Source organism: Colias eurytheme, chromosome 7 (assembly GCF_061535395.1).
Source record: "Colias eurytheme isolate Ceu_HAF_F1 chromosome 7, ilColEury1 Martin Lab GWU primary, whole genome shotgun sequence".
Taxonomy (NCBI): Eukaryota; Metazoa; Arthropoda; class Insecta; order Lepidoptera; family Pieridae; genus Colias; species Colias eurytheme.
Genome location: NC_142986.1, coordinates 7,896,331 through 7,923,452, shown reverse-complemented (window position 1 = coordinate 7,923,452; position 27,122 = coordinate 7,896,331). Strand labels below are relative to the sequence as shown.

Genomic DNA, 27,122 nt, shown 5'->3' with positions numbered 1-27,122 from the left:
CGAAGTTCAAACTGACAGGCGACAGCTGACAGTTTCACATTTAATAGTGTTAAATTTGGTGTTAAATAAATAACCTAAAATCCTTGCTAAAATCTAATTTTCTAAAATTACTTGTAATTTAATATTTATTACAATTCAAATATTTTTTAGTTATAATGGATCAGTTAAGTAAACAATTAGCTGAAGATTTTTTTCTTCGAGAACCAGCGGATCCGCGAATACGGTAAGAATATTTTGTTAACACAATAATACTACACAATATTGTTTCTTAATGTTTTGTACTGTTATAGAAAACGAAAGGAAAAGACGGAAGATGATCCTCACCCAACTCTCAAAGTGGAAATGCAGATGATTCGCCTCAGTTCTGATTCACAAAAACAAGTGTTAGATACATTGAGGTTTATCCATGGATCTGATTTTAAGTTAGGAAGTGCTAGCAATTACAAGGTATGCAGTTTTCTTATTATACACACAGAAAACTTGTGAACTATGAACTGAATTTTGTCATAATATATAACTGTAATGAATGATATTTGGATGTTTTCATCTTTGCGCAACAAGTACACATTTAAAGATACAGGAAATTTACATTTATATTACATTCAAAAATTCATTTATTTTTATTATTTACTGCATATATTGATATTTTAGGATTTTTTATTAAACTTAACCATTTAACAATATGTATTAAGGTTGATGTTCCGACCGTCCCTCCATACATTTTTGATTACCTCTAAACACTTAACACAGACACTATTTCTTTAAAACTAATCATTTTATCACTTCTCTATAATGAAATGTGTGCGCGTTCGACCTTTTTAATCAATAATTTACAATATTTACTTAGAAAAACAACAGTAAAATACCGGAAAAATTTGACACTTCTACAGTAGTGTGCGTGACTTTTGCCAAGCGAAACACGACATAAAGCACGACATCTAGCGCATAGACTATATACTTATTACAGATCTAGCGCGTCAATGTCTAAACGAAAGGCGATGTTTAGACATTGACGCGCTAGATGTCGTGCATTCGCGTTCGTTATCTTATGCATAATGAGCATAATTCTAATAAATCAAAGTTCTGTGTAAAAATTGAGTAATTTCATTTCCAATCGTTCAAAGAAAATAACAATAAAATAAAATAAAACTAATGACCTTAGAAACTATGTTTTTTTTTTATTTATTACTCATTATTGTTCGTCCGTCGTAGGTCTGTAAACTGTATTGTACACTGAAGGTAAATGGTACTGTAGGTACTTTAGTTCGGCGTCGTCGCTCGTCGGCTTGATATAAAATTACATTCTTGATTTCATTGACACGCGCTATGATTTGCGCGCGGAATTTCTTGTGTTGTGAATTTATTTTTGTATGCTATGCATTTTAATTGATTCAAATTGCAATGTTTCTCTAGTATGCATTTGAGACTATATTGTAAATTGTAATAATTGATCGTGGGTATAGTAATTAATTATTCTAATAACGCAATTAGTAATATATGTATTTTCGGTGGGATTCAAAACAAAAAATTGGCCCGTGATTTTTATGAAATTTCACCACATTGCAAATCACATCAATCATAGTTCATACACATGTATGACGAAAGTGATTAGTATTGTGGCTAACATTGACTCATCAGTTCATCACTGAAACCAGTGATAAATCAGTACCTATATCATATTGTGTTTGAATATTTTTAAACAATGATATAAGTATACAATTATTATAAATCGGTAAACTATCAAAGTAATCACAAACTTGCAAACATTGGTAAAATGTCCAGTAGTTTATGAGCCTATTCATTACAATCAAACAAACAAACAAAGTTTTCCTCTTTATAATATTAGTGTAGACAAACACTATGAATACGATCACGAATGCAAATTCGGGGATTTTCTAATTATTGCTAAATAATAATTGAATTCGTTTTGAAATACTCTATAATTTTTAGTGTCTATATAGACATTTATAATGTGGTGCTCATTTTTTTTGTACTGCTAACGCTATTGTAGGTACCTATTTTCGTTGTTTTATTTCAAGTGAACACGGCCATACAATTTTGTCACGAGCCGCCTATGATTGTAGGTACTTTTGTTAGGCTCCTTCGTCGTCCGCGTCGGCTCGAAAGTTCTTGATTTCATTGTCACGCGCTATGATTTGCGCGCGGATTTTCTTGTGTTGTGAATTTATTTTTGTATTATTATTATTATTTTTTTTTTTTTATTTTATTGATTCAAATAAAATATTTCACTAGTATGCATTTGAGACTATATTGTATTATGTATAATTTATCGTAGGTATAGTTATTCTTATAACGCAGTTAAGTATATTTTCGGTGGGACAATTTGACCCGTGATTTTTCTGAAATATCACCACGTTGCAAATCACATCAATCATACACACGTATGACGAAAGTATAGTGGCTATAATTGACTCATCAGTTCATCACTGAAACCAGTGATAAATCAGTATATCATATTTTATTGTGTTTGAATATTTTTTAAACAACGATATATACAATATTATTATAAATCGGTAAACTACCAAAGTACTTCCGAATTTTCAGACAGACAAACAAGTAGTTTGAACACGCAGTTTTCTTATACATACTAGTAGCAAAAATCAAAACCATAATATTATGTTTACCTACTATATTTTACTAAAAGTCGAGTGCGTCGAAATCGTAAATAATAATATGTTTTTCACCTTCCTGGTTATTTTCCCATAGTAAATAGTGTTTTAGGTTTGTTGTTGTAGGTAGGAATAATAATAATTATTCTTACATGTTGGTTATGAAATGTATATTGAAATAATTTACTTTTACAAATCATTAGTGATATAAGTTTTGAGTGAAAATGCTTGGATCAGCATAATATTATATGGTACTTCAAATACATGTTTTGATAAAAAAAACAATAGTGTAATAAAATAAAACTGCGTTTTATTGTAATCAATGTTGACAATTTTAAATTCCAAAATTATTGATCAATAAAATAGTTTACACCAACAAATATAACTTTTATTTTTATAACAATCGTTCATAATATAAACCGTAGCAGGTGGCGTTTTGAAGTTCTGTCTACTCATACAGAAAAATGGAAAACTTGTTTTTTTTGTAAACAATTTATTACTCATGTTGTTTGGCAACTCGAAGCGTGGTCGTCCGTCGTAGGTACTTTTGTTCGGCGTCGCGTCGTCGTCCGCGTCGGCTTGATATAAAACATTCTTGATTTCATTGACACGCGCTATGATTTGCGCGCGGAATTTCTTGTGTTGTGAATTTATTTTTGTATGCTATGCATTTTAATTGAATCAAATTGCAATATTTCTCTAGTATGCATTTGAGACTATATTGTAATAATTGATCGTGGGTAGGTATAGTAATTAATTATTCTAATAACGCAATTATATTTTCGGTGGGATTCAAAACAAAAAATTGGCCCGTGATTTTTATGAAATTTCACCACATTGCAAATTATATATTATACAATTACAATTACAATTATTACAAATCGGTAAACTATCAAAGTAATTACAAACTTGCAAAATATGCTTTTCCGAATTTTCAGACAGACACACAATTTTATTAGTTTGTTTTAGCAAAGTAGGTACCTATACCTATACGCTTACGTCGCGCGTCGCGTCGTCGAAAACGGTGCGCCCAGAAACAAACATACCTAATTCAGTTACAATCCTTTTTTTGTTCCGTAATTTATTGTATTTATTCTAATACGATTTTTTTTATTCGTCGGCCAGTTCTACTAGGTATAAAAAGATAAAATTGAAATATAATTATTGAAGCGACAGCCATATTATGTTACTATGTTTTCGTAAATATGTTTTTCACCTTCCTGGTTATTTTCACATAATCTTATCTTATATATAAAAATGAATCGCAAAATGTGTTGGTAAGCGCATAACTCGAGAACGGCTGAACCGATTTCGATCATTCTTTTTTTATTATATTCCTTGAAGTACGAGGATGGTTTTTATGTAGAGAAAACGTAAATTTTATGTACCACGGGCGAAGCCGGGGCGGACCGCTAGTATATATATATAAATGAATCGCAAAATGTGTTGGTAAGCGCATAACTCGAGAACGGCTGAACCGATTTCGATAATTCTTTTTTTATTATATCCCTTGAAGTACGAGGATGGTTCTTATAGCTAGAGAGCTAGTTAGTTTAGTTTTAGTGCAGTGGCAGTGTAAATGTTGTTGTTGAGGTTATGTAAATTTAACACTTTAGTTAACTACCAAGATATAAAGAAATGAGGATAGGACACAATAACTATTGGTTGAGGTATTTATAAACTCATAATATACTTTTAAAAAAATCACGTTTTAATAAATTTCTAGAATTAAATTAGAACAGCTGATTCAAAATAGCCTAAAAAATCTTAATAATAATAATTACGCTTCACAGCAAGAAGAAATGTACCATAATATGTACCCGCACAAAGTCGATATTGTGTTGCCTACCGTTCGACTCAATGGCTAGGGTTGTAACTACCTTTAATAATTATTACCAAACTAATAAACCGAGTGATGCGAAATAACCATAATTCTTTTAGAGTTTGATAAAATGATCAGGCAGGTATTTTCTTTAATCCTCTGAATTCTCGGTTACTAAATTGTATCGTTGAAATTATTCTTAATCGCGTAAATTTAATAAATAATCATATGGAAAACACTTTTCATTTGTTTTTTTACTTTCACGCCCAACTACTATACAATAATTACGTTGTTTCGGTATTTTGACGAGAAAACGCAGGAAACATCCGTTGTATCATTTTAGATAGATTGTATATTTTGTATCTGTAGAATTGAAATCAAAGCTATGTATATGTTGTCTCCATTCTTTTCTTATCGGATTGTTGATCCCAATGCGAATGCGTCACTTAAATTTTATAAAAGACAATTAAGAACATCAAAAATAAAGTGATACGTAAATATTTCACAGTGCAATATATTATGTAATTAATAATAATTATATATTTATGAAAAAATAATTACATCAGATTTAATAATAGCAATTGTTTTGAATGTACATAATATGAATAAATGATTACATCATAATAGTAATAATCACAATTGTTTTATTTCCCATTTGTTGCAACCCTAGCATATTTTCATGTAGCAGCAGAAGTACCTACACTGGCGGCGCGGCGGCATCGTGCGACATCAAAGGCATTGCCTTACTAGGTAAGTTTATAATGACTCATTTCTTTTATTATATAATTTACGTTTTACTTTTACAGAATCCGATTCAATGGATTATGAAGACGAGTCACACAACGCCATACGATAGTGATGATGAATGAACATTTCAATAAATGCATGCGTGTTTTTTTATGTTGTTTTGTAATTGTTAATTGTTTCTTAAATAAAGAAATAAACTAAATATTTAAATGATGATTTGTTATTTGCAACACAACTTTATATTTGAGATTCTTTACAAATGTATATTTAGTTTTGTATCATCAAATTTATAAATTTTATTCCATAGTTTTCAAAATTAAATGTAAATGACCATAAAAACATTAATAAAGTAAATCATTGATGTAAGGTCAGGGAACGTAATACATATATATACATCTGACCATGTAGAAGCTAAGTCTTGTTGACTGCTGAAGTCTGTAAAGTTTTGTTGTCTGCTGAAGTCTGTACGCAATGAAAATGTCTGCCGTTTCGAAAATAAGTTTTTAAGACCCTAATAAATAAAATATATGAATGGCAGATCTGGTCAAATACTTTCAAAATTGTATTTTTTTCAGCACTTTCATAAGTGTCTGCCAGAATGTTATCCGCGTGATAATGGTCTGCCATTGTTATTTTCCGATAGTAATAATAATCTATTTTCAAATATCAAAATGGCAGACGTGGTCAAATGGTTTCAAAGTTCGCCAAAAATTTCCACCTGTCTTACCTAAGCGCGCGCCCCGTCCACCACTCTGGGCTTAGTGACTCCTCATCTCATGTATAGTAGGTATAGGGGAATCAACACACAAAAATCCAGGTCTGGTCAAATACATACAGGTAGCTTTGCGCTAGCTCTCTAGCTATTACTTCTTATGGAGAGAAAACGTAAACATGTACCACGGGCGAAGCCGTGGCGGACCGCTAGTAAATAATAAAATAATAAATAGTGTATTAGATTTGTTATTGTATCTTGTATACCTACGAATAATTATTCTTACGTCTTGTTGGGAAATGTTCAAATACCTACCTATTGAAATAATTTACTGTTACAAATCATTAGTGTTATTAGTTTTGAGTGAATAGGCATGGATCAGAAATTCAGAATATAATATGCTACTAACTACTCAAATACATACATGTTTACACAACAAACACCACTGACCTCTATAACTATAAGTTATAGAGGTCAGTGACCGTCAGTGACAAACACTATGGATACCTACGCTCGCGAATGCAAATTCGGTGATTTACTAATTATTGATACCTAGTCATTGAATTCGTTTTGAAATAGCCTGTACTTTGTAATTTTTAGTGTTATAGACATTTATAAAATGTGGTGCTCATTTTTTTGTAATAAATCATCCCGATCGCTATTGTATTTTCGTTGTTTTATTTCAAGTGAACACCTATACAATTTTGTCACGAGCCGCCTCTGGCCTCTGGGTGAAATAAACAAGTCAAATGATTTTTGTTCTAATTGTATTTTGGTAGTAGTTTGTTTAGAATTTACATTACCATTGTTTAATTTTTATTTTGTATTTGCAGTAAAATAAAAAGATGAAAAACTTCATTAGGTATATTGTACGACACCTCACTCTGAATCGCGCTAGCGAAATTTTTTCGTTACAGAGGACATATACAACTTTCGGACAATCTTCATTGAGGCCGGCCGGCAAATCGAGTATGTCGAGAAACTTCACTTATTCGATGGAGGTATTCTACCTCCTTCCTCCACAGTTGTGGGACCCCGACGTGCATTGAACACGCAGCTTTCTGATACTAGTAGCTAAAATCAAAACCACAGATATGTCTGTGATCAAAACCATAATAATATTTTTACCTATTATTTTACTAAAAGTCGAGTGCATCGAAATCGTAAATATGTTTTTCACCTTCCTGGTTTTTTTTCCATAGTAAATAGTGTTTTTGATTTGTTGTTGTATGAATAATTATTCTTACTTGTTGGTTATGAAATGTATTTTGAAATAATTTACTTTTACAAATCATTAGTGATATTAGTTTTGAGTGAAAATGCTTGGATCAGCATAATATCATATTTGCTACTTCAAATACATGTTTTTATAAAAAAAAAACAATAGTGTAATGTAGGTAATAAAATAAAACTGCGTTTTATTGTAGGTAATCAATTTTGACATTATTTATTTCCCAAAATTACAATAAAATAGTTTACGCCAACAAATATAACTTTTATTTTTATAACAATCCTACTTCCTACTAATGCGAAAGTTTGTGAGGATGTGTATGTGTGTGTTTCACGCAAATACTACTGAACCGATTACAATGAAATTTAGCACACATATAGAACGTAACTTGGACACATTGAATAGGTTTTATCCCGGAAACCCCACGGGAACGGGAACTATACGGGTTTTTTTTTGAAAATGCGGGCGGAAAGCTAATCGTTCATAATAATATAAACCGTAGCAGGTGGCGTTTTGAAGTTTTGTCTACCCATACAGAAAAATGAAAACCACAGGAGATTGCCCAAGTGACTATGGCACTTGGTATCGCAATCAAACTTATTGTGTCAAGATGAAATATAGCTCAATTTAAAGCTTGATGTTAGTACTTTTAGATATGATTAAAGTTTTTATGTAAATAAGCCGCAGTTCGCGACAATAAAAATAAAACAATAGTTTTATTCAACACTTCAAAAAACTACTTAATCGAGTTTAAACTAACGATGAACGTTAAGTTTTACATTTATTACATAGGTAATATTTTAATTTACAAGACAAATGTGAAAAGTAAATCGTAATTTAAACATTATTTCAAAATAACATCGAACAATGCGTCGAACACATTCATTTGACATTTCAAATAGAAACTATGACATATGACGTTTGCAAGAGAGATAGATATAGGTATGTGTCAAAACAAAACTTTTACTTTTATTTCTATTTATTCGGTATAATTACAACTTAATAGTGATAAATATGATCATTATAAATACAAATAGGAATTAACAATATCACGAACACGTGACACAACTAGTATTTTACCGATTCCATACGTAGTCATACATGTTTCAAAAGAAAAACTTTTACTTTTACTATTATTTCAATTTATCCGGTTTAACTCTTCAATTCCCATGTCTAAATTAATAGCAATTTTGCATTTCTCTTTTATTGAAATAGTTTACATACATCTGGCGAAGACAAAAACAAAGAACAAAAAAATTAATTCAACCCCCCATTTTATTTATGGGGGTGTCACCTACAGGTGACACTGGGCATTGTTTTAACTTAGGACTCTAAAGGACTAACGAGGTTTTCTTATTTTGGTAGGAATAAAATATCGATTTTTATTATAATAATATTTATTTATGAACAAGAAGAAAAAAATACATAACTTATTTTATATGGAACATGTACCAACACTTTAGAAGTAAACCGATATTGCACTTGGCGCACATTTTTCTAGTGCGTTGGTGATGATAGTACCTGCATCTTCACTGTGAGCAATCGAATGCCAAGTGGTCGTCCACAGTTCCAGCACTCCTCACTTTTGTGGGCACTCTCATTTGTGCTGAAACACCCCAGGGAGAATTACGGTTGCCACATTCCGCTGGAAATCGTAGTAGGTCCAGTTAGTTTCCATCAGCCCTTTGATCAGCCATGCATTTTGGCAAGCTGCTTCTATGCCAAAACCCGTTTTTTATCGACAATCCAATGCGATCTACTTTTATGATAGGATCCAATCCGTGTTGGTTGGATACGATGGTAACGATGCTGTTGTCATGCCACTTGGCGGTAATAATTTCATCAGAAGCTTTCTAATATCTTTTTTCTTCGGTATTTCGACTTGTTCTTCCTCGTCATGTACACAATTTTCTCCAGAGACGGAAGTTCTATTTTGACATTATACTTGTGACCAAAACATGCGACTAAAAAATGAAAAATACTAGTGTCATTTTCGTCTCCACTATCTTCGTCAGTCACCACACCATCATCAGGAGGAAATAAAATAATACCGCCTGGGTCTTCTCCGGCGTGCAACTCCTCGGCAATCTCATCTAACGTCAACCTGTAATACGTAAATAAGCTCTAAAACAATATCACGACATAGTAATAAGACAAAATATAAACAACAGTCTTGTTATTACTTACAATGAATTCGGAACAATAAAGTTATTATAATGCCCAGTGTCACCTCCAGGTGACACGGCATATTTTCAGTGCTGTAGTGAAGATGCTATTAGTTATTTTTAGCATAAAATATATTTATATTATAGCTTATACATTCATTTATTATATATAATAAGAAAAAAAGCAATACTTACTGCCGGGACATTGTAATATCACTTTATACTTCAAGGAATCACACAAACTCTGACTACTTCAAGTACGCGCGAAACAACTAAACAAATTTGCTAAATATCGTAAGGTTAGCTTTGCCAAAAAAAAAACATGAATAGTTCAACTAATAAGCTTAGCTACAAACGTGGTAGAATTAAAAAATAAATTTTCATGTGGTAGAAAAAAAATATTAAACTACTGTCACCTACAGGTGACACTGGGAATTGAAGGGTTAATTAAGACTTAATATTGATACATATGATCATTATAAATACAAATAGGAATTAACAATATAACGAATACGTGGCACAACTAAAATTTTACCGATACCACCCGTGGTCATTCTCCTTTGTGGGTCATTTGTAACAGGATGGCGGTTCTACAGCGAAAAAAGAAAAATGATGGTCAGAACGCTGATACCGGATACCTTAAGATACTGTAATATAAAATATTACTAGATTAGATAAAATATTATATAAAATATTATAGTGTGACGCGCTTTACATTCACGCCATCTAGAGTTAAATCTTTATCATTTTTGTATACGTCTGTGTGTGTAAACGACCCTGTATGCAATGACAGATGTTAAAACGCATAATTTTACCGAATTGGGTGGATTTTAAGGCAATGATATAACATATTTCAATAAAATATAATATTCAGTAACCGCCATGACTATTCCTAGGTTTGATGACTATTCCAATTACGCAAAAACTCAAATAAACTAGAAATGTAGAATTCAGCGCCATCTAGCGGGATATTGGCTGGGAACAGATCGTTGCAATCACCTTAAACTATTTCAGGATAAAGGTTCCAACCTTGGCAATAAATATTGGATGGAAAGAGGCAACTTGGTGGTCCAGGGTGGTTTTGATTACTCATTAACTGTGAAGGATGAAGTTAAAGCACCAGAAGTAAGGCTTAGAGAGTTTGCATTGGCTAAACTAGAAAGGTTTGTATAAAATTAAATTAAAAATAAGTTATTTCATAATATAAAATAAAAATATAAGTTATAGTTCATTACTTATAAGATTTTGATTATCCATATATTCAGTATAACTAAATTATCACTTTAATTCATACTTTCAATTATTTGTATTGGTATTATTCTGCAATTTTTTAATATTAATAATAAAACAATATTTATTATGTGCATATCATATTTCCAGATACAATTTCCACAAAGCACATTGTTCGGAAGCTTTGCATATGGCTAAAGAAAACACGGATACAGCATTAGAAATATTATTTAGCAAATACTTTGATGCCAGCTTTGAAGAAAAACCAGATAATGTGCCGACCCCAGCTGAATTACTTGAAATGAGAAATGACGAAAAAGCAGTCCTCGATTCTATTTATGACAATATTTTTAGAGTAAAAGATAGCAATGTCTGGAGTTTTAAATTACACTTAGATTACTTATCAAAGGTGTACGAAAAGACTACTGTGAGTATACCTAAGAAAAAGGAAAACACTAATTTTAAAACTAAAAAGAAAGAGGTGTGCAAATTGTTTTTAGCTGGACCATGCAGGTTTGGTAATAAATGTAAATTCCTACATGAAACAAAAGAAGAAACATTATCCATTGTACCCACGGTTGAAAGAATTTGTTACGAATTAGAAATCAGATTTCCAAAAGACAGTGTATACCCATACCAACCTCCGTTACTATTTTTCAAACTTGAAACAAGAAGTAAATTGATTCCTGAAAGGACATGCCTCTTAATAACGTCAAAGCTATATGATGAAGCAAAGACGTTAGCTCAAGATGGTATACCGTGTATATATTCTTTAGTTGAATTATTAAATAATGAAGAGGAAATATTAAATCATGTACAATTTAGTACGAAAGAATTTCCGAGTGCAACGGATACATTGTTACCACAAACAGAAAGTATAGACGATAGTATAAAACCAACGCATTATAATGTAAATAAAAATAAACAAAATAGACCAAGTATAAATATGGAGAGTATGTTAAAAGAGAATAAAGAAATAGCTAGGAGATATTGGGAAAAAACTGAAAACAATAGGTATAATAAAATGATGTCTGTGAGACGGAACTTGCCTGCTTGGCAGAAGAAACATGAAATTATGGATGCTTTAAAAAAATCTCAGGTAATGTTTTTCATTGTTTATTTCAATAATGTTTTTAACTTTTAGTATGTAACAGTGATAGAAAACTATTTTACAGTATAATTCGCTGTGCAGCAGATTTTCCTGATTTCATTAGAGTAATAACTACTACAAAATAATGGGGTTGGAATTGCAATGAACATGATTCTTCAAAACAAAAATATTTTGTATTGACACCACAATTTTTGAAATAATTTAACTGCCTAATTGCATTCTCCGATTTAGATAATTAATACCACAAAAAAAAAATCCTCATTCCAGGTAATAGTAATAAGCGGTGAGACAGGTTGCGGCAAAAGCACGCAAGTACCACAGTACATACTCGACGATTGGTTAGAGAACTTCAAGCAGGATCCCAAACATGTGGAGATTGTTTGCACTCAGCCGAGACGGATATCGGCTATTGGTGTAGCCGATAGGGTTGCAGAGGAAAGGGTGGAGAAAACTGGACAGGTTGTTGGTTATCAGGTATGTAAGTTTATTTCAAAATTCAAATTTCAAATTTATTTATTATTAAACATACATACAATTACAATTTATTTCTTACAATATACAATTAATATTCATGTAAAGAATGTAAATATAAAAAGGCTACTAAAACAATTTATACAAGCCAATGTTTCCCTAGCTAGGCTAGGGCAACCTGTGTTTAGGAGTAACAGCTTGCCTCTAAAATAAATTCACAAAAAGCCTTTATGTGGCTGTTAGAGCGTATACGCACTATGCGGGTAGCCGTCCGGCTGACCGCAAGCACAATTATGTACGGAATATTCATTTCTATGCGCACTGTGCGGTCTGCGGTAGCCGCATCGCAGTGCGCATAGAAATGAATATTACGTACATAATTGTGCTTGCGGTCAGCCGGACGGCTACCCGCAATGCGGCTACCCGCATAGTGCGTATACGCTCTAAGTCTATTAGACTTGATTTGGCATCTTTTATTTAGGAGTGTGTGAAAAAATAATAAAGTATTATTGATTGACATGTAGGTATAAAATTTTTCCAAATATAATGGATCAATTTTCATAGGTTATTAAAAATAATCGCAAGCTGATTTATTGGGAGTGAAAATTGTATGCTTTTTTTAAATTATTACACATGAATTTCTTTTATAACTAATATTTGTTATGGTTTGACAAAATGTATGAGTGTACCAAAAATATATATTTTTTTTATTTGTAATTATGTATATTTATTATTTGCATGTTACAGTACGATTCAATCTTAATGGCGGCTCAAAACATCGAACAATCTGATGCGCAGAAATTTTTTTTTAGATATTATCGGATACCTGCGGGATCGTACATTCGCAGCTAACTTCCGAACCGCCATTAAGTTTAATCGAACTGTATTTGTTATTCTCATTTTTTTTCTGACATATCTTAAAAATTCTATACTTGTTCTAGATAAGACTAGAAAACAAAATGTCGTCCAAAACACGTCTATCGTTCTGCACCACGGGTATACTATTACGTCGGTTAGAATACGACCCGCAGCTAACTTCAGTCACTCACATAATAGTGGACGAAGTTCACGAGAGGTCAGAAGAAAGCGACTTCCTGTTGCTAATATTGAGGGACCTTATCAAAGTGAGGAAAGACCTGAGGGTCATATTGATGAGTGCAACGCTGAACGCCGATTTGTTCTCCGCTTACTTTGAAAAGGTTCCAGTTTTGGAGATTCCAGGTGAAAATATCAAAGTATTTTTAAATTGTGTGTTTCATATTTAATTGTTTAAATAATTGTGACTAGTTTTATTTTATGTAGATAAGACGACTTAAAATACTTTAAAAATATGTCTAAAAATATTCTTAATTGGGTATTCTTTTAAAACTTGGTCTTTTTTTCAGGTCGAACATTCCCGGTAGAGCAAATATATTTAGAGGATATAATGGACCGAACTAATTACGTATTGGAAGAAAATGGACCGTATGCAAGAAAGATTAAGAAAGGTACTTCATATTGTTCTAACAAAATAAATTATTATCTTACTTGTATGATATGGATCGGAAAATAGCAATTTAAATAACATAGTAATTTCTCAAATAAAATTTAATAATCTGTGATATAGTCTGAATAGCTATAAGCTGCACTACAAAATTAATTTTATGTTTTATCTAAAAGAGACAACAGTAAAAAGATTTACAATACAAAAAAGGAAATTTAATCCACTATTACATAAATATATTGTTTCTAACACACCATATTACAATACATTTATTTCACAGATAAAGACAAAAAAATCGACTTTGAAACGGAAATAGAAACGTCAGACGTACGTTCAGAAGCCGCTGAGCCGCCCAAAGACTCGATACGAGATGAAAACCTTACAATATCACAAATGTTAGCAAGATACCCAAATAGCAGTAAAGTCACGTGCAAGAATATGTATTTGATGGACGTGGAAAAGGTAATTCGATAAACTATAGTAGAGCCATTTTAATAGGCAACATTTGACAGTTCAACAAAATTCAAGAACGTAACCTAGTAACGACGACATAGAATAACATGATATTTCGTTTTGTTAGAACTGCACATTTGCTTAACTTTTTTCAATTACGACTACATATTTATAATAATAATGACCGATACAAGTAATTTTAAGATTTCATTTTACTGATAAAACCATTCTAAACATAATATACAATTTCTGAATTGAAGAACTGATGTCACTACAATTTTGTGTCAATAAACCTTTTTTCTTTTTAAATACCAGAGACGTTACTCTAAAAATCGAAATCTGACATCTAGAATCGAATGCATTGATTACTTGTGAATAAAAATCATCATAAATTAATAAATTCGATTGACAAATGTTTCAAATCCGTATCGATTAATTCACTTTAATCGATGTTTTTAAGCAGGTGACCTCTCTTCGAAGATAAAATTGATAGACGTCAAATGTTGCCTATTGGCTCGACAATAGATCGGGTTTACGCAAAAAAAAAAACACAAATAGTTTTGTTCCCAATAATATTGTTGTGTTTTATATTATATAGCTTAAAGCATATAGTATTGCAGCCCATATTTTTCTATCTATTGGATTTTTGAATCGTGTTAATTATAATTTAGTTAAATGTTTTATGACATAATTTTTGTTTGTAGTACAAACAAAGAAATCAAGTCAAGAAATGCAAAAATTACCTTCAATTTTAACAAACTTTAATTTTTAAGACGCTTTTTCGTTTTTGTTACACAATACATGGTCAATCAAAAAATTTTTTTTAAAATATATATATTTACAGATAAACCTGGAACTTATAGAGCATGTACTAACATACATAGTCGCTGGAGACCACAGTTGGCCGCGAGAGGGCGCCATCTTGGTTTTCCTGCCCGGTATCGGTGAAATTATGTCGCTATACGATCAACTCCTTGAGAGTCACACTTTTAGTCCAAAGTGAGTGTTTTTCAGGTAATTTGCATTGATATTACGTCTTAAAAAAACGGTTTCAATTTGAATTAAAATAAATTTTTTAGTCAGTGTAAAATAATGTGTCGAAAAAATGCAATTTTTTGCATTATAGGAATCCAAAAGTCATTGTCTAACATTTTTATTTTTTATTTGGACAAAAATTTCCTTATATTTTAGTTTTTACCATGACTTAAAATTATAATTTTACATCATATATTTGTTATATTTGTGTCCAAAATGTTTTGCATTATAAATTTATAATCGTAATGTTTTGCACTATCAAACATAAATTAAAAAACTACTACTTACTATGAAATTTTCAGGTCAGGAAAATATAAAATAATACCGCTTCACTCGACATTATCGAGCGAAGAACAGTCCCTAGTGTTCAAGAACCCGGGACAGGGCGTTCGTAAGGTTGTGCTATCGACTAACATCGCTGAGACATCGGTCACTATAGATGACTGTGTGTTCGTTATTGATTGTGGCCGGATGAAAGAGAAAAGGTAACCATAACTGTATAAAGATAAAAAAAAATATAATGTTACATATTATGTCCCTATAATACACACAAAAATACTTTTTTTATAATGATTTTGTTAATTGTATTGTAAAAAATATATACAGTAGCACCTCGTTAAGTCGAACCTCGATAAGTCAAAAACCTCCAAATCTCGAAAAAATGTCTTGTTCCCTTCCCGTCAAACCCGAAAACCTCCGTTACTTTAACAACTTGCCGACAGTACAAGTATACTATTGTTTCTTAGAAAACATTTTAGGAGTATACGATAATAAATTTATGGCTCACGTAAACACGTGTTTGCATTAAGTTTCTAATGACGAAATTATCGATTCAGTAGCTCAGAAAACCGATACTAATGATTAAGATGACATAAAAGACGTGAATAGTACATGCGCTCCATAGGTTTCCATCAAAGAGGCAAGAACCGCATTGAATACCTTACGAAATTTTATAGAGCAAACCAGTTTCTCTGAAGAAGTCTGCAGAAGAATTTTCTGCTCTTTATAGATAAGACAATGCTAGAGAACAACCAAATTATCTAAAGCAAATACATAATAGTTTGTTTAGTCAATTTAGATTTATAAGTTAAATATTTAATTTTTTTTTGTTTTCTCATAGATATCTCAACGTAAAAAAATAATTTAGATGTAAGATACTATCACTGTTTTCTTTTTTAATTTTTTTTTTCCAATTAATCCTTGTATTGTCATAACATGTAACCGTTTTATTTCGCATGTGGTGTTAGCCTTTAAGTAGTTATTACATTTATGTAAGTTATTTTGTAATCTTTTTTTCTGTATGTTTGTATTGATGTAAATAACTGTTGGCTGACCTTAAATAAATAAATAAATAAATAATATAATAAATACTTTTTTTAATGCCATATTTTTTATTTTAAAATGATTTGAAAAAATGTTGATTTGTAATAAATAAAAACATGTTTGTCACCTCTGCAAATTGAAATTTATAAGAATAAACCTCAAACTCTTTATGTCGAATCAAAATCCGCCTAAGTCGAAATCCTCCATAAGTTGAAAACTCTATAACTCGAATTTTTTGGCGTCTCCCTTGATATTCGACTTATAGAGGTGCTACTGTATTTACATCGCTGTCATGTTTTTCAATTCAATCAATAAAAACGCATGACGACATGGTTGTGTTAATACAAACATTAGTAAGCATCAGATCCGGGCCACTGTCGGTATTTCACCGGGCAGTTTGGCTAGTGATAGGTCCTTAGCACGCGCAAGTACGTTGAATGAAACAAGCATGATATCATTAATTACTAAAGTAACAATATTATTAAGTTGTGCTGGATTATTTGCTAGGAATACTGGCACCTTACTCGCACTATAAAAATAAAAAATAATATTATAAAACACTACATACTTATATAATACTAGAGGTCCGCCCCGGCTTCGCCCGTGGTACATATTTCGCAATAAAAGGTAGCCTATGTCCTTTCTCGGGTATCAAAATATCTCCATACCAAATTTCATGCAAAATGGTTCAGTAGTTTAGGCGTGATTGAGTAACAGACAGACAGACAGAGTTACTTTCGCATTTATAATATTAAGTATGGATATATGAATATGTGACCAAAATAAATTTACTACATATTTATAATTTTTCCTACCAGATTCGAATCGAACCGCAACATGGAGTCCCTCGAACTGGTGTGGGTGTCCCGTGCGAACGCGTCGCAGCGCCGCGGCCGAGCGGGTCGTGTACGGGCCGGCGTGTGCGTACACCTGTACACGTCGCACCGCGCCGTACACCTCGCCGCGCAGCCCGTGCCCGAGATGCACCGCGTGCCGCTCGAGCAGCTGCTGCTCAAGCTGAAGATCCTGCCGCTGTTCCAAGGGATGCGCGTGCACGAGGTGCTCGGTGAGTGGGGACACTATTACATATAGATACACACACACACACTCATCTATAATATAAAACTCAAAGGTGACTGATATAGTGATCTATCAACGCACAGCCCAAACCACGGACCACCAAGGACGTATCGGGCTGAAATTTGGCATGCAGGTAAATGTTAGGACGTAGGCATCCGCTAAGAAAGGATTTCCCGAAATTCTTGCGGGAACGGGGAAAAACGGGGATGCACGTACAAAGTCGTGGGCGGAAGCTAATATTACATATAGATACACACACACACACATATACAGGGGCGTGCACAGAGTTTTTCGACAGAGTAGGCAGAAAAATATTGTAAGTAATGATATTAAGTCATAATAACTAATACAGCAATATTTATTTCATATTGCTGTACTCATATTTGATTGGAGATACCTATATACTTATATAGTATTCCCCAAAATAATGAAAAAAATATTACAACCATAGGTTCAAAGTATGATAAGTAGTGTTCTATATTATGAAATTAACTTTACCTTTGTGTATTAAAAAATTGATAAAATATAATGACGCTGTGAATTTTATTTATGGATATTAAATATTTCTTAGAGTTTCGTAAATGGTAGGGTAGGCAGTGTCTTTATGTCTATATATATACGCCACTGTACATATATACACACATCATACGTATACATATTTACACATAAACACGCGACAACAAGCCACAGACGCATATATATATACGTATACGCACACGTGCGCACGCACTCTTACATTCATATATTCAACGTTTATATTGAGAAGCATAATATTTTGCTACTTTATTTGATAGATGGTCGAATCAATAATTCATTTCTATAACATCGTGTCTTTATAAAATTTTATTATAAACATTAATATAACATAACAACATACATAATCGTGTTAATTTTAAAACTGAAATGAAAAAAATAATTCGATTGACATATTTATCCAAACCTTACCATTTATAATCCATCAAAACTATATTCACTCACAAAACGCCCTGTAATTTCCAGCGAAAACCATAGAGCCGCCAGAGACATCGAACATAGATGGCGCTCTATCTCGTCTCCAAGATGTCGGCGCGTTAGACAAGGGTTTCAACCTGACTGCGCTTGGAAAGCATTTGGCGTCACTTCCGGTGGATGTTAGGATTGGAAAATTAATGTTGTTTGGCGCCATTTTCTGTTGTGTGGACTCTGCATTGACTATGGCCGCGTTCTTGAGTCATAAGAGCCCGTTCGTCGCGCCGTTTGGTAAAAAGGTGGGTCAATTTTATGTGAATATAATATCAACTTAGATGTTTCGGTAAAAATAATATATTCAAACATTACGGATGATCTAAATGTATAAATACTGCCAGAAATAGTCGCCAGTATAAAAAAATTGCGAAAAAATGAACAATTTTTGTAGCAAATTCATTTAAAAATCTGAATACGATTCATCCAAATATTAGTTTTGCGTACATCAACATTACCATTTTTATACAGTTTTTACACTACCTAAATTAAAACTGATTTATAATATGTTATTTTCAGACGGAAGCAGATGCTAAGCGACGTGAATTTGCATGTTCTAACAGTGACCAACTAACTACATTGAGAGCATACAAAGTAAGTCAACACTCTTTCTCTTCATTTATTTTGAAGTGAAACGATTTTGGTATCTTTGAATTGCCAAAGAAGTTTCACTTCTGACACGTGTGCTCTGCACACAAGCTCTTTTTTATTTAAATTGTTGGTTTATTACTAAATAATAAATTGAATTATTTTCAGAAATGGCAGCTAGCCATGAAGTCAAGTACTCACGCGGCGTTAGTATTCGCAAATGAACACTTTCTTTCGCACAAAACACTATTAATGTTGGCTGATATAAAACATCAGTTGCTTGGTTTATTGGCTTCGATCGGTTTTGTACCAGATATGCCCGCTCTGAGGAAGAAAATGTGGAAGGACTCGGTTGCAAGGCTTACTGGAGATGAGGTAGTGTTTTTTAGTCATAAATTAAATTAGCTAGCCTTCAAATGCTTTATAAATTAAAATTTTCAAATAGGTATTAGAAACGGGTAGCCGAAATGTCAAGGCAGCGCCCCTGAATGGCAAGGACGCGGGTTCGAATCCCGTCACGAGATCGAAATTTTTCTATTCTTTAAAAACGTATATTACATTAACTATATAAAAAAACGAGTCCAAAGCAAAGTTATTGTGCTCCTAATTGTGGATAAAATAGTTTTTAATGTGTATCAATTTTTCTTCAGTTACCTATATACCATTATGTCTTATAGCAGTCTTATTTCGAGCGTGGAAAAGTGACAGCGCTATATAGGTCATCTCATGCTTCGCTTTCCCACACTGGAAATAATACTGCTCTAAGAAATCATGGTAACTCCCGTGGAATTTGATAGATCTTTATAAATCCTTTTTATTTTATACATAACAATTTCTTATAATATAAACAATACTAAAAAATATTTATTTCGTTACTTAGGGCTGATTTTTCAATCCTTGGTTAAAACTTATTCATCGAATAACTTATTAAACTACTATTTCAAAAATGTATTCTAATTGTCCATATTTGAAAGTTTACAGGTGACATTTTAAAATGTTCGCGTAATACTTTATTGGACGGAAAAAAAAAGTCTACAGGTGACATTTTAAAATGTTCGCGTAATACTTTATTGATTAAAAAATCGGCCCTTAATCAAATTATAATATTTGAAGAATTTATTGAACATCAAACTGAACATTAATTATTTGTTGCAGTTAAATTCGAACGGAGACAATGATAAACTGCTCGCCACTATTTTATGCGCTGCGTTATATCCTAATGTAGTAAAGGTAAGCATCACCACAATATAGTATAAAACAAAGTCGCTTTCTCTGTCCCTATGTCCCTATGTATGCTTAAATCTTTAAAACTACGCAACGGATTTTGATGCGGTTTTTTTTAATAGATAGAGTGATTCAATAGGAAGGTTTTAATATATAATTTATTAGGTTTTAGACAAAGCGGGCGAAGCCACGGGCGGTAAGCTAGTTTATAATATTAAAAGGATTGCAAATCGTACGTAAACGTAAAAATTACTTTTACTATAGCAATAACTGGGTAAAGGCATTTATGACAATTATTAGTCCCAGCAGTGGTAAAAACTTAAATTAAAACCTGTAGTGAAAAGAAAAGAAATACTAGAAAACATTTATAGATATAAAATAAAACATAATGTATTGAAAATAAACTGAACCCTGTTTTTTCATCAATTATGATTATGAAGTAAATCACTTGATCAATATTTTATGCATATTATAATACTAGCTCTGATGATATATACCCTTTAGCCTTCCTCGATAAATGAGCTATCTAATACCGAAATAATTTTTCAAATCGGACCAGTAGTTCCCGAGATTAGCGCGTTCAAACAAACAAACTCTTCAGCTTTATAATATTAGTATAGATTTGCTCATGTAAGTGAAATTGTTATCATTTCTTTGTGACACATAAATCCATACTAATATTATAAATGCGAAAGTAACTCTGTCTGTCTGTCTGTTACTCAATCACGCCTAAACTACTGAGACAATTTGCATGAAATTTGGTATGGAGATATTTTGATAACCGAGAAAGGACATAGGCTACCTTTTATTGCGAAATATGTACCACGGGCGAAGCCGGGGCGGACCACTTGTAATCTATAAATAAACTAATTTCAGGTATTAACACCCGAAAAATCATTTCACATGCAAGTCGGTGGAGCCATACCAAGGCAAGCTACAGCAGATGAACTAAAATTCAAAACTAAATCTGACGGATACGTGTCTTTACACCCGTCTTCGGTCAACTTTACTGTAGGACACTATAACAGCCCATACTTAGTGTATCAAGAGAAAGTGAAAACGAGCAAAGTGTTCATTCGAGAGTGTTCTATGGTGCCTCAAGTGCCGTTGGTGCTGTTTTCTGGTAAGATTTAAATCTGATGGAAAAAAGTGTTATAATGTTAAATATTGACCGCTGTGTATTTAGAAACTATACAATGTGAATAAATCGCGTTTAAAATCCGTTAATGTCATTCTAAATGTATAGTACTCGTATAAAGTCAAACACAATAATATACATCGCTATGTGCTTATTTGTCAGTTCTAATAGATTGGAATATATTGTTTGGAAAAAAAAAATCCCAAAATGATTTTTTCTGAGTAAAAAACACCAGTATTACGTGTGTAATTTTCAAATTTCAACAAAAAAAAAAGACGTGTGGCACTCGGGGACTGCCGCGGTTAAGCTATTGCATGCTATGCCTTCAAGCCACACCTCCGCGCCCGTCGGAGTGGGGAGCGTGAGGTTTTTTCGTTACGGAATTTCTGGATTCGGTCCCCGCGCTCAAGGCCCGCGATAGAAGCTATGCAATAGCTTAATATTTATTTGTTTTCAGGTTGCAGTCTGGTGGTGGAACTTCACAACGGTACATTCATAGTGTCGCTTGAAGATGGCTGGATCATGTTTCAAGTGGAAAATCATGAGGTAATGATTTTGGAGGATTTTTGAAGTGAAAACTTCTTTAGCGGCGTTGGGTATAAAATCTTAAACTCGCGTCAGGACACGTGGCCTGATCGAAAAAGCGTAAGACGGATGGATATCAAACATGCTCAACGTTAATAATCAAGTTTTCACTTCTTTCGGCACTCCCGGAGTGCAACCCGTCTTTTTTTGTACATTAAGTGCTGTAATACTTTAAATTGTAGAAGAATTATTTAATAATACCTGTGCCCTGCGGTTTTACCCGCAATGCTCCACCCCTGTTGGTCTAAGCGTGAATGGTATATAGCCTATAGCCTTCCTCGATAAATGGGCTATCTAACACCGAAAGAATTTTTCAAATCGGACCAGTAGTTCCCGAGATTACCGCGTTCAAACAAACACACAAACAAACAAACTCTTCAGCTTTATAATATTAGTATAGAAAAGAATTAATCATACAATCATTATGCCAAAGTTATTTATTCTCAATACATATCTATTTAGGGCCGATTTTTCAATGCCCAGATAAACAGCTAGATAGACTTTATTCTTCAGTTAACAAAATATTCAATTTTTCAACAGACGAATAGGACGTATCTATCGAATAACTACGTTATTTGAGGAATAAATCTATTTGCCGCTCCAACGGCCAGATAGCGCGCTATTCGACGGTTAGGCGTTTGAGTTGACAACTGATGCGTCAAATTTGGGATATTTTCGTATGTCATAACATAGAGCGTAGAATTATTAACAATTAAACCTCTTTCTATATAATTATTATCAATTAAAATCATATTGAAATTGATGTTTTTAATAGTACTGATGACCATGCCATTGAAAATTTGCCGAACGCTGCCTTTAAGTATGTCGTTTCCATTGTAAAATATATAAATTGAAACACAAATTTAACCAAACTCTTTACTCGAATCAAAACAACAATCAACAATCATAGAAGACAAGAGCAATACAAGACGTGAGTCATAATGACGGTTGTTGACAAATTGCAAGAGTTGACTCTATCCTGCTCTAACCTGACTAATTTAATATGTTTGTTTCGCCACTCCGAGAGTAGAGCTGCCAATATGGAAATATTTGGTCAGATAGTTGTTCATCAAATAAATCACGATTGAAAAATAGGCGAGCCGTTATGAGTTAGATAAATAATTGAATAAATCTATTCGAGGGGTAGATATTAGACTGTTTATCTCGGGATTGAAAAATCGGCCCTTAATAGATTATAGAGATAAATAATATTTACTGCAGTAAATTGACTTAATTAGATTTAAAGATAAATATAATTAATGGATTCCATTTTTATTTGTGGCATTGAAAACATGAACCATTAAAATAATATTTTCACATAATATTTACTAAATATGTTTTTATTCACAGGTTGCAGAAATGTTAAAAGCAATAAGGGTTGAACTGGTCAATCTTTTGGAAGAGAAAATCAACGATCCTTCATTAAATCTCCTGCATTATGAAAAGGGTAATAGGATAATTAAAACGATAGTCCAAATTGTTACTAAGGATTAGTAGGAAATTTATATACCTTGTGCCTTTTAGTATTTCTAAGGTGTGTCTTGTATGTATATGAAATGATTTTTGAGCATTTGATCTGTCCATTCTTTTAAAATGTATACTGCCTTAATAAAATTGTATTCTATGGAGTAAATTATGACTACCTATATATATTATGTTTATGTATATGTGTTTAATATGAAATTTGTAAGAACTAATCTCTATGCCAATATATTTGTCAAATTGTGTTTTATTTGGCAAAAATATATTTTAAATTGCTTTGTTTATATAAAAATCAATTTCAAACTGTTTCTTTGTGTAAATGAAATGAGAATAAACATATTAAATAGTTCTACTAGTTGATTTATTTGAGTTGTTAATTTAGTTAACGTATTAAGTAGTAAAATTCCGATTTATTATGAATTGTATAGCAAATATTTTTATCAGGTATTTTTTATACACACAGTTTTTATGTATATTTTAGTTTATACTATGTCTTAATATAACTTGAATGCTTTTAGTTAAATATTGATCACGTGTTATGTATTTAAATTAATTGTAGTTTGACAATATTGCTAAATAAATTATACGTATATCTCAAACTAACTAAAAGTTCCTTGCAACTTCTTAGCTTTTGTATACTAATGTAAAAACTGTAGATTGTTGTAAATATTTTGTAATGAAATATATTATTTTTATATCTACTGCATTCGTTTCATTTCCAGACCCTTTTTTAATCCCTATTTATTTATATTTGTGTTACAAAATAAATTTTAGCACTCGTACATCTGTACTAAAATAATGAAGACGAAAGGTTCGTTTATTAAAAAACAAGTATTTCTATAACTTATGTGTTATTCTCTATTATTCTGGTACATGGAACAACGTCACTACAAGTATCATCAAAATCTGTTTTGTGATTTTCGCTTAAAAGAGTAATAAACATACGTTCTTACAATATTAATTCGCGTTTATAACAGTAATAATTAGACGCTACGACCAATGCTAGAGGAGCAGCAATGTTGTAACAATTAACAAACCGGCAAAAATATTATCATTTATCAATACTGGTGAAACTGTGGGGCATAGCTAGTACAAATTATAAGTCCAAATATATCATGTAATTTTCTTCTAAATTTCTAAAATTTTATACCTATACGGATACAAATTCAGTCATAGATATCCAATTATAACAGTAAAATACTATGACTTGCTTTAAAGTTTGTATTTTATTCAAAAATACATAAGCTAAAACCCGTACCTAACATCAAACATGTTAACATCACGATACACAGGTATGTATTAGATTTACATACTACATTAATTAACCACACCTTCCACACTGAAATACCTACTCATGTATTTACACATCCAAACTTACCTCAATCTAAACCGTATAATAATTTTACTGAATATACACACACTAAATAAACCGAAAATAAAGATGACAAAAAATATGCGACTATTTTCCTATAGTAAACAAACAATTGACCGCGATTCTGATAAATGGCCGACATCAATCACATTTACCTCGGACAAAACGTTTTGCCGCCAAATCTAACGACCGTCCGTCACACCCACGACCATATATCACTGGAGAAGGAAAAATGGGCCGGCCTGTATTGAATTACCTACAGCTAGTTTTTCTTAAATACCTATTTATATCAGACGTCCTTTTTGTTGTGAGAATAATTTATTTTCCCCTGTCTGAGGTTGAGGTTAAATTTGATTCTATTTTTATCATAATACCTAATATATTACAGCCATGGGCGTAGCTAGCCATGGGCTCAGGGTGGGGCAATCATATAAAATAATACGTAACTAGAAACAGTACCCGAGGTCTTATCCCGGTTAAATTTTAGGTTTCCAAACCTCAAAAGGAAAAAACGGCACCCTTATAGGATCAATTTGTTGTCCGTCTGTCTGTCTGTTTATCTTTAAACTTTTTTCTCAGGAACGCGTAGAGATATGAAGCTGAAATTAATATTAAATACTAATGTATACCGTCCCTTGAAGCTGTGAAAAAATCAAACTTATAAACCAACGCAATCAAAAGATACAGCCGTTTATGCTGTAAAATTTCGCAAATTGCGACTTTCGCAAGGGTACCTACAGGGTACTTTCTGTGAACACAGAATCTTGAAATTTGGTAAGAAGCAACATCTTATATGACAGATAGAAGAATAATATTGTGGAAAGTATAAATTTTCTGTAACAACATATAAACAACCATCGGTGCGCAAGTTCAACTCGCGGTTTTTATTTCATAAAAATGGTCAGAAGGGTCTGGCTGGGAGTTTTAGGGACAACACCCGGCCTTATATCAAGAAATAAGTTAACAGTTGTGTCTTCTAGATACTACATGGATGTAGTTAATATGTAGACTTAGACACAACCAAAAAACCGGCCAAGTGCGAATCGAACTCACGCACCGAGGGTTCTATACAAACATGTTTTTTTTGTTGTTACTTTAAATTTATGCTTTTCGAAATTTTTTTTTATTTGCGCTATAAGAAGTTACTTAATACAGATTCTGGTTTCACGGGAAGTACCCTGTAGGTTTTGTTTCTTGGGACCCTTTCGATTATTGAATTTTTTTTTGCAAATGCGGCTGTATCTTTTTGATTGCTTTGCCTAGTACCTAGTTGGATTTTTCATTTTTTTTCCTTCAAAGGATCTTAGATTTGAGTATTCGATAATGTTTTAAACAATACATCCACGCGTTCCTGATAAAAAAGGTGTTGATAAACATATGTTTGGGGCTACTTTATTATAAAGTTTAGCTTTCTATAAATAGGTACAATAATTTGATTTATTAATTTCTTTTTTACCATGAAATATAGTTTAAAAAGTTTTTGGCCAATGTCTCAAAAACTATCCACTTTGGGGCAAAAGTTATTAATGTGACCTTTTTTGTAGAGAATAAAATTTCGCATCTTTTCTACCTTGTAAACTTTTTCGTAAATCTGAATGTTTTCCATTGCCCATATTTTTTTAGTATAGAACGTTTAATGTACGTTTAATCTTTTTTTTTAGTTTGTTGAATTTGTACCATTATAATACTATGCATGCCTTGAAATTTTATGTTGAGCGTTAAGCTCAACATAAAACGTTCTATAACTCAAAAAGTACGGGCATTCGAAAAAAAATCAAACACATACTGTAGTGTAGAAAATAAAGTGCTCTTAAAAATGAATAGATGCATTTTATTGATTATTATATTATATAGAGTTATAAGCCAATATTACATTGTTCAGGCAACACACCATAAATCGTCTGTGATAGACGTAAAGGCCAATGATGATGATGATGATGATGATATTAGCCAAAAACGATAAACCGGTTCATTAAATAGGCCATAAATAGTAAACGGTAAGTTTAACAAAAAAGTTTACAAGATGAAAAAGATGCGAATTTAATTCTCTACAAAAAAGTCATAATAATTTTTTCCCTAAAGTAAAAGAGAGAAATTCCTTCCTCGGAGAAATCGGAGAAAAAGATTGCGTTTGTGTACGCATAAGATAATATCATACCAGCTTTTTGTTTTGATCGCATTTTTTTATGTCTACTGATGACTTTTGAGTGTGAATTTCTTACAAATATTAATTAGTAC

At 32.2% G+C, this 27,122-nt stretch overlaps 1 protein-coding gene across 1 annotated transcript; it reads left to right on the top strand.

Moving 5' to 3' along the window:
• The first annotated feature begins 60 nt into the window (after positions 1–60).
• On the top strand, positions 61–23,668 carry LOC149907186 (putative ATP-dependent RNA helicase DHX57). The gene is made up of 18 exons (XM_090103554.1): positions 61–223; positions 291–447; positions 10,322–10,470; positions 10,688–11,636; positions 11,916–12,122; positions 13,061–13,340; positions 13,505–13,606; positions 13,883–14,064; positions 14,900–15,054; positions 15,393–15,575; positions 17,232–17,479; positions 18,493–18,740; positions 19,015–19,089; positions 19,252–19,458; positions 20,239–20,313; positions 21,184–21,430; positions 21,903–21,991; positions 23,381–23,668. The coding sequence occupies exons 1-18, from the start codon at positions 156–158 to the stop codon at positions 23,522–23,524; spliced, it is 3,765 nt and encodes a 1,254-aa protein (XP_089959680.1). The 5' UTR covers positions 61–155; the 3' UTR covers positions 23,525–23,668.
• The last annotated feature ends 3,454 nt before the right edge of the window (positions 23,669–27,122 follow it).